At 31.7% G+C, this 16,036-nt stretch overlaps 1 protein-coding gene across 1 annotated transcript in view; it reads left to right on the top strand.

Moving 5' to 3' along the window:
- The window catches only part of LOC106869541 (obscurin), a gene marked incomplete at its 3' end in the record, with an annotated part of 380,350 nt that overhangs the window by 241,198 nt on the left and 123,116 nt on the right, over nt 1-16,036 (top strand). Inside the window, exons 99-113 of the mRNA XM_052970280.1 lie at nt 1,210-1,239; nt 1,559-1,588; nt 3,459-3,488; nt 4,282-4,305; nt 4,602-4,631; nt 5,541-5,570; nt 7,722-7,751; nt 10,749-10,778; nt 11,458-11,487; nt 13,044-13,073; nt 13,378-13,407; nt 14,155-14,184; nt 14,627-14,656; nt 15,000-15,029; nt 15,418-15,447. Of these exons, the coding sequence (XP_052826240.1) occupies nt 1,210-1,239; nt 1,559-1,588; nt 3,459-3,488; nt 4,282-4,305; nt 4,602-4,631; nt 5,541-5,570; nt 7,722-7,751; nt 10,749-10,778; nt 11,458-11,487; nt 13,044-13,073; nt 13,378-13,407; nt 14,155-14,184; nt 14,627-14,656; nt 15,000-15,029; nt 15,418-15,447 (444 nt within the window). The remainder of the gene's footprint in view (nt 1-1,209; nt 1,240-1,558; nt 1,589-3,458; nt 3,489-4,281; nt 4,306-4,601; nt 4,632-5,540; nt 5,571-7,721; nt 7,752-10,748; nt 10,779-11,457; nt 11,488-13,043; nt 13,074-13,377; nt 13,408-14,154; nt 14,185-14,626; nt 14,657-14,999; nt 15,030-15,417; nt 15,448-16,036) is intronic.

Here is a 16,036-nt window from a genome sequence, read left to right as displayed (position 1 = left end):
TATATATATATATATATATATATATATATATATATATATATATATGCGTGTGTATGTGTGCGAGTGTGTGTATTCATATATACACACACGTAGCAAAGGCTGAATCACAATGACGAGTCTTATTATTCTTATCGAGAAAATAGTTCGTTCTCGAAGAAATACCAACCAACCAACCAACTTTAGATAACTATGCTTCACAAAATAGTAAGCTCCCATATCTGGAAGGGTGCTTCTGCTATGCATGCAAATACCTTAGACTGCTAACCAATACGATCCAACTTCATACATGTGCTATATTGTTTCTTTAACTAATCCATTGCAACCTCAGGACTCAGTGCTTCTCGTATATGACTAATATATCACATATAGAGACAATATCGATTCATTCACTATTTCTCCTCTTTTCACGTATATTTTTCCACTACTCAGACCTTTCACAGACTACAGTATACATTTCTTCGTCCACAGCATTCTGGAATTTGGTGATTCGGTATTTTTGACCTTCAGTTTCTGACTTGTAACATTTCAAAGGAAATGCTACCCGTGTCAATCCCACAGTCTTCAAATGCCTATTAAGTCAGATTCACAACCCTTTCCTGTAGTGAAATCCAATAAAAACAGAACGAACACGAACGCACATATCCGCATTTCCACATACACTTCAGTATATATATATATATATATATATATAGATATATATATATATGTGTGTATGTGCGAGCATATGTATATATGTGAGTACATACATGCATACGTACATACATACATAAAACACACACTCACACACACACATACACAAAGTTGATTACTTCTGCGTTTATTCAACTGACTTGGCAAGATCCACTAAATGCTTTTTTCAAATATTTTGATTACCATACAAAATATTTGTCTGTCTGTCTATCTGTGTGTGTGTGTGTGTGTGTGTGCGCACGAATATATATGTATTTGGGCATCTACATCTTCGTATAGCTCCTATTAACGGAATTAACGCGTGAATTGACTGAGAATTCCAGAATTGTATACCTTTTAAAGCAATTCTTACAGACATAAACATATACATATCTTTTAATATTCATTATCGTTTTAATAATGTGCGTCTTTGTACTATAAGTATACAAATCAATATGAATAATATAAACGTGTGTTAATTGTGCACTTTGCTAGAATTTTTTTTGAGGCATTTAACTATATACTTTGTTAATTCCACAGAAGTTGTAACGGAGAAAGTAACTCGCACAGGTAAGATATTGTACAATTGATACTTGCAGTATGTATCCAATAAAGATTTATTTAAACGTGTGTTTATTTGTTAAATTACAAATAAAATCTAGACACTTATTGCATTTACATATCCTTTATGAGAACCTATACATTTCTAATAAATTTCAATTAATTTGTAATATATTCCTCGTTTCGGGTGGTCGAAATTACATTTCAAAGAATGCTTTATTTCAAAAAGGTACATAAATAATCCGTTCTACCTCAGTGTATTCAACGTTTGTGAGTCTTACTATTTGGATTCTTTAAATAACTGGTTTGTATATTTATCTTTCACTAGAAACACATCCTGAGGTTGAAACTTCAGTTGGTGAGTCATAAATTATTCTCAAATGATGTCTTGCTTCCGCTTGTCGCTGGGTTTCATTCAGATGTCTCGTTATTTTCTCGTGTAGTTTCTAGTACTTTGTTGGAAAAGAATGAATGTGCAGCAAAATTGTTTGAAAGATATGTTCGCTTCATGAAATGTGTGTTACAAGTAAATACCAATGTTCACCTCGTAACGTGTTAATAAAAACTCTTATACATGCTTTATTTTTACTTAACTACATCGTTGAGAATATAGCATATAATACGTTTTTGTAATATAATGAATATGCAGTGAGGCTCAGTATTTTATAATTTGATCAATAATATACTGACGCTCATCTGTAACTGTTTATGGCATATTTTTTGTCTATTCTTCGCTTTTTTTGTACTAGGCCCTTATTGGTCTAGGGGTATAATCTTTACTTTTAACTATATCTTGAATATTCCTTTTCTTCAATGTATTCATTGTACTGGAAATAGACGTTGCTTTAATCAAAAAATATGTATTTCCAGAACAGAACAATGTTCGAAATGAGATTTTTTCAAGTAGTATATTAACATTTCTTTAATTTTTATGAGAGAGTGCGAGAGGAATTGCATGTTATATTCGTGAGGATATTTCCCCCGTAACTGTTATATATATTAACGTCCCCTCTCTCTTCTTCTTCTTCCTCCACCCCCTTTAGTGGACGCGTTAAATTTCTGCATCGCGTTTGCTTCTGCGCCATCTTGCCGTTGTTGGACTTAAAACTTTCTAATACACACACACACACACACACACACAGACACTCACACACACATTCATTCAAATATGCGCACACACACATTCACTCAAACACACACACACACGTGCGCACAGATACACACATATATATGTAATAACAGTAATGGAACTGGGTTTCACCAAATGATTGCTTCATGTTTCTCTACATGTTTCACTTTCGAAAGTATGATACTGTCTCATAGAGTGGCTTGCGCGACTAGAAGTAAACAGCTTACGCTAACAAAGTTTTCCTAATGTTGTTAATTCCATTAACGCGTCTTTAAGTATTGAGTGTACGTTATGTACCTTTCTATAAAGAAGGATCTCTCTGTGTCTATATACATGTACAGTTACAAACACATACATTCACACACACATATACATAAATTGGGACTCAGTTGATGATTTACTTATTTGCTACTTAGCTTTTTTACTCACTTAGGAAATATTTGTGGAATGTTTGAAGCTGTGTCCGAAACACCGTCTAAGCGGATTTTTCGCTCGTCAAGGAGAGTCAAATGGTTGAATATGTACCAGATCAGAAATATTACAGGCTGGTTGCAAGGGTATAAGGGAAACCAATTAATCCTGACCTATAATCGATAGCAATTTTGTCAGAATAGCAATGAACTCAATCATCAACTGATGCCCAATAACTATATACTGTATTGGTATATACTGTATTGGTATATACTGTATTGGTATCAGTTTTCTTTCATTTATAAATATATGTGGTCGAAAACTAAACTGTGAATTTTAAAAACAATGTTGATGAAAAAATTTGATTCTTAAGTGCGGGAACTGAACTGATGCACTTTATAGACAGGAATCTTTGAGTTGAGAAGTGAAAATATATGTTTAGAAATATATTTTACATATTCCTATACAATTCTAATATGAAAAAGGAAAATGTCCATTATAAAATGATATATTTACGCCAATTCTTTTTACAAGCAGAGAAGTAGGCTTTACTCATTTGAGTTGATACTAATCTGTATTGTACTAGACAAAGCTTCAAATATCACGCATCTCAAATTTACAAACCGTACTATATTAACTTAAGGTCCATTTTCAAATCGTTTAATCGAATATTTGGTTAATTTAACAGAACCTCTAACAGAACCAGAATATTGGATAGGTAAGCAGCCGTTAAAATCATTGAGACTTTGAATGTATATCAAGCGTGTTTTTTCATTTATTCATAAGAAGCTTTCTAAATCATAAATATTTTGAATAATTATATCACATCTATTTAAAGTTTCGTTCCTTCATATTTCTACGAAATTTGCGCAATGAACTTAATTTTTGACTTTCCATTTTGTCAGTTCCATATATTTGTCTTGCCATAATCTTAAGAAAGCAAAGTTTCCTAGAATATCCAATTTAAGTGAAATGTTTTAACATTTTATGCTTTATATATGTATATAAAGTCTAATATGCATTGACCAATGCTTTGAAAATTATTTACATCAAGCCTTGCCTTAACACATTTTATACCGCTTGGAGAATTCGTATTTTTCTAACTTGTGGCTACTAGTGTATAACATGTCTTCATTTGTCTGAGAGATGATATCATTATTGTTTTATTCTGTTTATATTCGTGTTTTTTGAATATTCTGAAACGTAAAGTACAGAATTTTACTGTTGCGTTAGATAGTAAAGTAAGCATTTTATAAGTCTTAGTATTTTGATTAGTAGTATCAGAACATTCATACAAAGTTTCGTTCCTTCATACTGTTCTACGAAATATGCATAATGGACTTATTTTTTTCACTTTCCATAATGTCAGTTCTTATTATTTGTCTTGCGATATCTTAAGAAATCAAAGTTCCATAGAATATCACTTTTAACTGAAATATTAAGTGTTGAAACTTGTGCATACAGCTGAGAGATTTTAAAAATATATATAACGGTTTTTCATTTCCATCTAGATCGACCGCATGCTGAAACTATTGGTGAGTTTAATTATAAACTGATTATTGCGAACGATTAATATTTGATTTTTCGGCTAATATTTTCCCTTACATCTGCTACAAAATACACTTGAACAAGGAACACTTATTATGAAGTATTCATTTTTGATTAAACTTTTGATTAAATATGTTATTTGTTCTTTATTTCTAACTGAAAATTAGGTTTAATTCTCCCAGAAATATAACTGTGCCAGTAAAGTAAATATAGTGTATATATTTGACTAATTATTAGTATATGTTAATTAAAAAGCTAATTATGAATTTGGTTGAATTCACAGAAATTATAAAGGAAACCATTATTCGTGGAGGTAAGCAATATTTTCAATAGATACTCCAAATTCTGACAGGATTTCTTAAATATCTTCTATTTAATATTTACTTGATTATATATTGTAGTAATTATAAATTGTGAACTTAAATTTCGAGTATATTCTATAATATCAATTACAAGGTATACAGTTCATAATTCAATGATGTACAAGTTGTCATAAGTGTATGAAATGTTGCGATTAATAAAATGAGTTCGATATATTTTCATTGTTGACAGTGTGTAATTTGTTTAAGTTGTACAGAATAAAATCTATTCATTGAAGCTTGAAGATTTGACTTTCTATTAACGAGAATACGGTTTTAAATTTATATACGACTAGGATTTAGGATTACATAATACTTACTCCAAGCCCAGTAACTCTAGCCTTGCGCCTAATCGAGCAAAGCATACAAGCGAGCGCACACAAAAACACAGACAGACAGACAGACACACACACACACACACACACACACACACGCACACATTAAGCAATGAGCGATTCACTATGTGTTTGCTCAACTTCCTCGAAATATCATCCAAATCTTCCATAAAAAGTGCGCTACATGCATCTATGCTTTTCACAGTTACGTCAACCTCAGCGGCAAAACTTTTATTTTGCTCGTGTGAATCTCATTTTCTAACACAATGGTATAAATAATGCGTTGTTCGCATTAAATCTGTAATTTTGTCGCAGCTGCATTAATTTGATTTCTTTAATATGTATTTATAGGTATACATATATACCAGCATATATGTGTATTTACATACGTTCATATAGATAGCATTGCAAAAACACTGAATGTGTGTCTTCGACGCGTGTATATGTGAGCGCGTGTACATGTATGTGTGTGTGTACCTATATGATATTTCAATATCAGTTAATGAATATTGTTTTAATTTCGTGCAGAAAAACCATCTGAAGTTGAATCCACATTTGGTGAGTGGCATATGAAATAATCTCAGTTGCTTTCTATGTTTGACTTCATTATCCTATATGTAAAATTTAGGCATTTAAATACGCGGATTACTTATAATTTCAGGCATTTATATTATATAGATCTGCCTGTTATACTATGCACACATAAATGCGCTAATCAATGTGCATAGTCCTCTATAAATATGATGCAATGCATTGCAAATAACAAATGCGAGATAATTCTACTCTTCTAGTGCGCTTAATTCCAGTGGTCTGGTTTATAGGTAACATTTTCGCTTCTTGTGTATTAATCAACATGATGTTATAATTGTTATGCTTATTTTTAAACGAGTGGAACATGATTACATCTTTTTGTTTTATTCTTCTACCTCATTGCAATTATGGCCAATGTATAACGTCTCTTTGTTTGTCAGCTTAATATATTTGTTACTGCAATGTTCCGTATTATTTGTAAAGTTTTTGAACTTTTTTTGAACACGAAAGTTATAGGATTAAGGTTGCCATTACACCATATCCTCTAAACATTTGTAGCATATCCTTCATATAATTTAAAAACAGGCCAAATATGTTACATAGCTTTTGCACTAATTATACTGTCAACAGCTAATGTATATTAGCTTTATGAACTATGCATATAAAAAATTAGATTCTATATAAGATCAACAAGTTCCTACATATATATAACTATATCATATTATTTGTATGTAATACTTATTCTAAAGAATTGCTGTCGACATTATTCTCTTGTTTCTTGCTTCCGTTGTTGCTATATTGATTTATATTTGACAATTTTTGTGTTTCTGCTAAGGTTATTGTTATCCTCTTAATTGTAATGAAGAAGTCTTCGTTTAATGTGTAATTTAAAATGATCTCCCTTTCCTCTTTTAATGTAGTACTTGTAATAAAAATCCTATTATTTAAATAGGAGGGAATATAAGAAAAATGTTTACCACACACACACACACACACACACACACACACACACACACACACACACACACACACACACACACACACACACACACACACACACACACACACACACACATGTACACTTACATACATACATCCATTTATGTACACACATATTTCTAATTTACTGAAGGATGAACGAGAAGTGCCTATCATTTTTCCATTTGTTACGAATCTAGGGATGAAAATAGGAAGTTTACGTGTTATCTTAAACTAGGTCCAAATCTTTGCAAAGGTTTCGATTGCGTTGTGATTCAAATCTGTTGTAAGCAGTTGTTGTGTTATTAAAGCGGTTGGCAAATTAAATTTAGCACTCAAGAGCAAGAATGAACATTGCGACATATTTCACAGTTTCCGTTTACTAAATTCCAAAAGTTTTTGATCAACCTGAGATTATGTAAACTTACTCGTGTACAAGCTCTCGTTCGGTGGGATCGATCCCAAATTCAAAGAATACACTACAGGATGAATAATAGAACTGTTAATGTGTTTGACAATGATTCAGTTAAGAACGAAAAATTTTGACGAGTATCTACCAACAAGATACTAATGATAGCGGTTTTTTTCTTAGATACACACGTTCTCCTCCTTAAGGATCTTTCGTTATATAAATTTAGACTTGGTTAATGAAATAACAACAAATACTCATATTAAACAACAGCTTAGAACTCCTGCAAATGGTAACCAATAATTATTGCACTAGACTAATGTTACACACAGACACAAATGCAGTATTAAAGATGTATAACAACATAACTGTAACATAATTAAACATAATTTTATATAGCATTTAAGTGCTAAAGGGCCATCTGGATCATACTGCTTCTGAATTGCAGTAAACAATGTGACATTGATTACGTCGTAAATTTCATAGCAATTGCTACCAAAATCAAATCTTTGATACGTAAGCAACGTCACATAATGACATAGATGCGTTTAGAGTTTACAATCGTTTTCTCGAAAATTTATCATATTTTACGTATTATCTGAAGAAAAACGTCGATTGTAACCTTGTTTGGTATCTTGTATATAAACCATATTTTTAGATAACTTCATTTACTCTTTATATCAAATGCAATATGTATTATAATACTCATAAAAAAACATATATACAGATAAATTTATGAGGCTTTGTGTGAAGTAACATGCTTATTGTAGTTTATTTCAATTTTCGCTCAGAAACACCATCTGAAGTTGAATCTGCTGTTGGTGAGTTTTATTTGCAATAATTTCTGTTGCTTTTAATGTTTGGCTTCACTGTCAAATGTGGATGATAGCAGATATACAGGATGAAATGTACAATGACGCAAATAATTAATGTATTTCATAGCTAAAACAGAACACACAGACATATTCAAAATGGAGAATTACAGACATGAAAGCATTCACACAATAACAACAAATCATATACTACAGAGAAACAACAAGTCTTGCTCAACAGGAAAATGCATTAATCCTTCATAACGATTGCCTGAATTTTACGAAACATATTAAGCCAGATTTCATTATATGATGCTGAATGCCGCAAAAATATGTCGGTATTATTTTTCACTTGGCATTGCGCTTTCTGTTCACGCATTATACTCTGATTCGAGAATTTGTATTTTAACTTTCAGTACCTGGATTCCAAAGTAACTTTGTCTGTTACAAATAAATATAATAGTGCTGTGTGTGTGTGTGTGTGTGTGTGTGTGTGCGTGCGCGCCCGCACACGCACACGCACACGCACACGCACACGCACGTACGGACGTTCAAAGAACTGGACGTTTTTTCTCTCTCTTCTATGTTTTCTCTTTCGAAAGAAAATATTTCTCCCAACGTTCACTATTTTCCTCTCATTCTGGTCTAACGATCTTCCGTGTTTGTTTCCGTTCACTTTCCTTGTATGTCTCCACTGTCCTGTTTTTGTTCCCAACGTTGACCCACCATAAATCCTAAATTTTATTTTAGAATTTATGGGAGAAACTGTCTTTGAAGACTCATATTGTCGTTGAATGCTCGAAATGAGTAGATAGACAGCCGACAACTGATGACGGGTCGTTTCTCTGTTTATTTGTCCTGTTTTCCTTTTTCTCTCGTTGTTTACGTATTTAACTCGTTTGTCTTCGTATTTCATCCTGTTTACACAATTGGTGACGTCCTGTAGCCATATATGCATATATTATTATCATTATTATTATTGTTATTATAATATATATATATATATATATATATATATATGGACATCGTTCATATTGTGAAAGTGACGCCGACATTCGTTTCGGATCACAACATAATAGAGTTGTCTGTGTATTGACCAAAAGTAACGATTGACATACAGCCTAAAGAAAACACCAAAATCTGTCCAACCTGAACTTACACATAGCAGACTGGAAATCGATCGAAAAGGAGATCTTCAGACAGGACTGGCCGAAATGTCTCTCCACACCAGACAATGGCATGAAACTAGAATATTTCATGTCTGTTATGCAAACCATATGCCAGAAATATGTCCCAGAGCACAAGGCCAACACAAAAAATGGAACAAAATTCCAAGGGAGAGGAAGACCCTTATGAGAAGACGGACGGAGGTCGCAAATTGCATCAACCTACATCTCAGAAGTAGTGAAAGGTTCTGCCTAAGGACAACACTGACGGAGACTGAAAAAAAGTCTGCAATAATAATCCGGTGTGAAGGAGAGAGCAGACAAAGAATTCTGGGTTATAAAAAAAAAACATCAAGTCAAATCCAAAGGCTTTCTTTCATTATGTCAAAGAAACAGCCTCAGTACGCTGAGCCATTCCAGAAGGATGGCTCACTCACAAATAACCTAACCAAGATCAGTGAGGTACTGAATGACCAGTTCAAAAATGTCTTTACCATCCCGTTGGAACACAGACAATTGAACCAACCAGTCGAATTCGTTGCCGCCTCACCTATAACCAGTGAGGCAGTTACGATGGATTACATCGACATTGGTGAAGAAAATATAATACTAGCTATAGATGAGGTGGACACAAACTCAGCTGTTGGCCCTGATGGTTTCCCAGTAATCTTCTTCAAGTCGTGCAGATGTGCCCTGGCGAAACCAACACAGATTCTTTTCCAGCGTTTTCTTGCAAATAGCAAGCTGCCAAGCAAACTGAAGGAGGGGATAATATGCTCAACCCATAAAGGAGGAAGCAGAACATATGCCAAAAATTATAGGCCTATCTCTCTAACTTCACACATCAGCAAAGCCATAGAACAAATAGTCAGAGGGAAACTAACCGCATTCCTTGAAGAAAACCACTTACTGAGAGATACCCAGCATTTTTTTCAGCCAGGTAGGAGCTGCCTGATTCAGCTCCTACAGAACTATGACTGGGTGTTGGAGCAACTGCAACTCGACATCTCAAATATGGACATAATATTCCTTGACTTTGCAAAAGCTTTTGATAAAGTTGATCATGATATGCCACAACCTAGGCGATGGAGGTGGAAATAGCACAGAAGTCTAAGACATTTCAATTTAAGAAGGAATTTAATAAAAATGATTTAGAGAATCATTTGAAAAATTTATCATCGAAACCGGTAATATTATCTTTATATAGTTTTTAAAATACTTTTTATTAAATTGCTCTTTAAATTGAAATGTCATAGACTTACTTCTGTGCTATTTCCACTTCCATCTTATATATGTATTGAGTGTCAAGCAGTGGCAAGAAATATACATCTGTCAAGTTCTCAAAGCTAAAGTATCGGTAGCGAACTACTCAAGGAGCACGCAAGTGGCGGTGTGTAATAAGACAGAAGCATGTGCGCAGTTATCGTTTAGCATTTGTGAGAAACTTCTTTTCTTGAAATTATTTCCTGCTTTCGTTGAGTTTAGCTAAGAACTGCCGAAACGAGCCAGTTCTGCGTTACCAGTTGGCATCTCATAATATTTACATACGTAAATATTCTCACTGAGTGAATTATAATCAAACATCCAAGCATATATATATATATATATATATATATATATATACATGCATGGGATCAAAGACGAGTATAAACACAATTATAGACTCTGCTACAGATTTGTATTTATGTATTGATAAATATATATATTTATATATATATTATGCCTGGAAAATGATAATGAAAAATGTTATATGTACAAATACTTTTTTTAAAATAAACGCTACGTAGTTATGCAAAGTATCTTTTCAAATATTTACAAATATGTTTCATTAATTTCACAGAGGTCGTAACGGAGGAAGTGACTCATACAGGTAAGCTAGTATAGAATTATTCCTCACACTATACATTAGAATGAAGTCAAATCCTTAATTCTTCAGCAATATTCATTTGAAAAATGTAATATTTCCTACTTAGAATATCTTTCATAAAACAATAATTTCCATTCCACCTACACTTTTTAAAACATCTTTTGCTTTAACCGAAAATTTGCTTTGTAAACATGATTTGAAAAAGTGTACCGATACTATTTCCAGTGAAAGGCAAATGTAAATATATACCCTCACCAATTACATCATACAGGAAACTAAATATATAGTGGCCATGAATATTATGTCTTCTCGAGTATCTATTTTATTGTCCATATATTCTAATCAATAATATAGAGTTTTGCAAATTTATGAAAATACATTTCTGAATTATTTATATTTTTTTCTTCCAAAATTTTCGTTGCTTTTGTGATTGGATGTTGACTTTGTCCGTTTCTGAATTACTTTAATGGCTATCTAATTAGTATTTTTAAAAAGAGTAAATAACAGAAGCAAAAAAAGTTTCACTTAAATTGAGTAAGAAGATGTAAAGTGAAAATATCAATGTAACGAATGTGTTAAAGTACAATTACATAAGCGTATGATATAAACGTAATTTCTCAAATATGAACAAGTAATTTATCGAAAAATCTGGTAATTAATAATTGATTTTAATTTTCGTCAGAAAAACCGTCTGAAGTCGAATCTACAGTTGGTGAGTCTAATTTGCAATAAATCCAGTGGCTTTCTATGCTTTGCTTTGCAGACAATATGAGGGCTACAGCAAATAAAAAGTGAGATATTTGTAGTGCACAAATACATAATAGGCTTGATAGCTAACGCAAGCATCTTTCTCATATGCGATTATGCACAAAATCTGAAACATGAAATTCTCAGAAAGACGAACATACACGCACAGTAGCGACAAATATTCATTCAAATCAGAGGGGCATGTGCCATTTAATAGATGTGCTATTTATAGAAAAAAAAGGTCAATGTGAATTAAGCAATAAAACACCTACTAACAACGTCTTTTTCAAAGATGTGTTTATATTGTTTTTCAGTTCGCTTTGCACTCCCTTTTGCTCCTGTCATTTTATATCTTTTGTTTGTTGGTGTCTCTGTCTGCTAGAGCTTATTATTGCCTCATTTCCTTTTCTGTGTATTTTTGAAGTATGCTCAACATTATAGAGCAGAGGCTTTCTCCTGAATTATGAAGTAAAATCGATATTCTTTAATCAATGATAGGAAAGATATTATTTGTAGTGCAATGAATGAATATTTACTTCGATTTAAATATAAGGATTCAATCGTTTCATTGCACAGGGGACACCAATCACGATTTGCTTTAGAATTGTCAACAATCACTAAGACGCACTCACAAACAGAATCAAACACACTAAATAATTCATGCAATCATAAATGCAGAAACCTACTTTCAGTTTCTAAACATTAACGTTCTGTTTTTGCTTTCCCTTTTCAATTAACACAAATTTCATATAAAAAGTTTTGCATGTGTCATTCAATAGATAACAAATTTCTAAATATATTGTTCTGGTCTAGTTGAGTTAAAAGTTTTTAGTTTCGTTTTATGATTATAAAAATTATAAGGGCTAAACATTTTCGTAATATATTTCGACATGGAAGAACTTTAGTCAAGTCACCAAAGAAGATGTGAATTGATCATTCTAACTTGAATGTTCTAAAAAGACTGGAACATAGCTGTGCATACCACTTACTGAAAGAGATCAAATTTTCTCTAAGCATGGAAATAAAATCTTAATAGAAACCAGCGCTTAATTCCTGTAAATATTTCACGGTCATTTGGAGTGTCGCTGAAAATTATTCTGGTGACTTAGTTTTGCTTCTCTATCTAATTAGCATTTTTCATTTCACTAAGGCATATTTGCCAACGTTTCTTTATAAAGAGCACTTACGTGAATTATAATCGCACATACATACAAAAGTAAATACACATATGCATACAAAAATGCATGCATGCACACACACATATAAATTCACATATATAATACGTATAAGTATATATATGTGTATCTATACATACATACATATTGTTGGTTGAGCATATATATTTATACATGTATATACATGTACATAAATACACACACACACACACACACACACACACACACACACACACACACACATATATATATACATACACAAATATATGTATGTAATAGAAACCACGTAATTATACATCCTCATACGTTTCTCTTGAGTCATTTATTTATTTCATTAATTCTACAGAAGTCGTAACGGAAAAAGTAACCCGTACAGGTAAGTTACTACAGAATTTTTTCATAGTGAATGTATCAACATGACTTTAAATCGAAAATTCTGCAATATTCGTTTTGAAATATATTAAATTTCATACGTCTGAATTTGTACACCAATTATGAAAGTTTTTTGAATCTTACTTTCATTTTTATAATACTTTTATCTTCTAGTTTAAAACATTGTATTTCGGAAGTAAATGATTTCTAAGAGTAAACTAAAATTACTATTCGATCCACTAAATATTTAATGTTTGCTTGTATGATGAAACTGATGGGTTTATATTTTTACGTTCACCTTCTTCTAGAAACACGTTCTGAGGTGGAATCTACAGTTGGTGAGTGAGAGATTGTTACAATAATTCTTTGTTTCTGCTTATCTGTGTATAATTTCGTGTCGTTCCTACGTTGTAGAGAGAGAATAAATGTACTGAACATTCGTGTGGATACTTTTCTGAAGACTGTTATATACTCTTTGATTGGTGAATGATGTGTTACAGTAACTTGTAAAGTTTAGTCGATAACTTATGAATAAAAACACGTATAAGCATTTTTAGTGAACTATTTCGTAGACAATTTACAAAATATATACCTTTTGTCAGATACCGTATATTTTGGACTAACATCATATAACGTCAATATTGTGAAAAAGTTGCTGTGGATGTCGTACTGCGTTAGTTGCTTTTCTGTGTTATACTAGGGTGGTTCTAGTCACGTAATTCTTATATTGTGTATTTGTTTTTTTTTAGTACTTTACAACATTTGTATTGTGAATTAGCAAGTGCATATATTAAAATTTGTGTCGATCGTTTAACTATAAACGCACTTATCACAATGCAATTTAATTAGATATCAATTTTTTAATATATAAATACAATGTGCCTGTGCTTGAAATCTACATAATATTGAATCAAGTTGATTGAAATATTCTTGCTCACAAAAGCAATACGTACAGTTATAAACAGTAATATATTTTAAATTCATATTCAAATACTAGCAGAAATAGCGATTTTAGCAGTAAAATTTATAAATGTACAATTGCAATTGTATTTATAAATCGCAATTTCATTTGATAAATTTCACAGATATTGTGACCCAGGAGGAGCGTCCCAGAGGTGAGCAAGGTTATATTTTCGATAATACTAGAATAAATATGAACTTTTATTACAAACTGCTTCTGTAATTGTTTTCAAATTACTCTTTTAATTTTCATTCATATGAAAGTTTATAAAATGTGAATGCACAACTATTATTGCAAAATATAAATATTAATTCGAAATTGTATCTAGCATAAAATCAATTTATATCAATTTGTTGCCATTCCTGGAATAGGATACATAAATACGTTACTGGAATATATACTTAAGCTACCATACTTATTTGAAAACAGTGAACATAATAATGATTAAGGACAGATCATTGTATCCTATAATATCCCGAAAACTATGAAAGTTTAGGCAAATATAGGAAGTGTGCTCTTCCTATATTTTTATTTTTGTTTTCATTTCTATGAGGTGTAAAAATCTAATAACATCATTTTTATTTATTCACATTCAGAAGAACCTTCTGAAGTTGAAGCCACAGTTGGTAAGTGTCTCCTAAACTGACTCCTTAAAACAGAGCAACTGTTATCAGTATTATTATTATTCTAATAAAATTACTTTTTATTTTAATAATTGTTGGTTATATTGCGAAGAGTACTAAAATTTTAGTTTGCCTTAATATGAAATAATATGTAATATATAATATTACAACATGCTTGCCATAATAAAAACCATGTTAAGAAATTCATGTGAACGTACACTGATGAATATTTCCGTGTAGATTCAGTCATAAATTATCTGGTACAACACAGTTTAAGATACTGTTTTTTTTTGTTTTTTGAAATAATGAAAGCAATAGTTAATTGATTCCTTTGTTAATTTCACAGAAATTATTAAAGAAACCGAATCTCGCATAGGTAAGCGCATTTACTATATCAATATAATCTCCACAAATTTTAACGCTAGATATTCTACAATATTTATTAAACTGTTCGTACATTCTAAAGAATAATATCAAAGGTTTTCATGTGAAAATATAATTAGGAAATATTTCTGAATTACTCCGAAAATTTTCTGATTAAACGTAATCATTTTTAACAGCTAAAACGCTCCATTTAATATTTCTAAGAAGATATATTGTTAATATATTAATGTCAGTTTGATAATTTAACATTCTACTTGGGTTATTACAATTTAAATACATACAGCTGTATATTTTTATGCAAATGTATCGAATAGAATCACGTGTATTCATGAATAGTTGAACAACTTGCTTATAGCTAATGTATTTTAACATTTGTTCAGGAAAACCGTCTGAAGTTGAATCTACTGTGGGTGAGTCTAATTTGCTATAATTTCTACTCGCTTCGATGTTTGGCTTCATTGTCAGTTATCGGGTAAAGTATGCTATGCCCAGTCATGCAAAAATACTTATGCATAAAACCTACACTGATTATATTTCCACATGCTTCCATGCACACAGTGCTGCATATAACCATACGCACACAGACACAAAAGCGTACACAAGCAAGACTGATATAAAATTCTAATTTACACAAAATGAGTGCATTCTACACAGACTAGAAGTGATGAGCTAACAAGTCATAAAGTGCACGCTGATAAATTGCTCCAATGCAATATGCATTACAGGCTTCAAGCATATACATTTGAAACTTTTTGCTTACTTCTGCCTTATTATCACAGGGTATTGCACTTTCAATTCATTCGTAGTATGTCTTAATCTGTTAATAAACGGTTCTTGGTATCCGAAGTATTATCGTTTCTCTGTTACAGAAAATAATAGTTTTATTGCATTTGCAACTTTGCAACATCAGTTATATAAGATTACTAATGACTAGCAAAGATACCCGGCGTTTCTCGAGATTAAAATGGTATATATATATATATATATATATATATATAT

This window comes from Octopus bimaculoides, chromosome 1 (genome assembly GCF_001194135.2).
Source record: "Octopus bimaculoides isolate UCB-OBI-ISO-001 chromosome 1, ASM119413v2, whole genome shotgun sequence".
Taxonomy (NCBI): Eukaryota; Metazoa; Mollusca; class Cephalopoda; order Octopoda; family Octopodidae; genus Octopus; species Octopus bimaculoides.
Note: the sequence above shows the minus strand (reverse complement) of the source record. Positions and strands in the feature narration are given on the sequence as shown.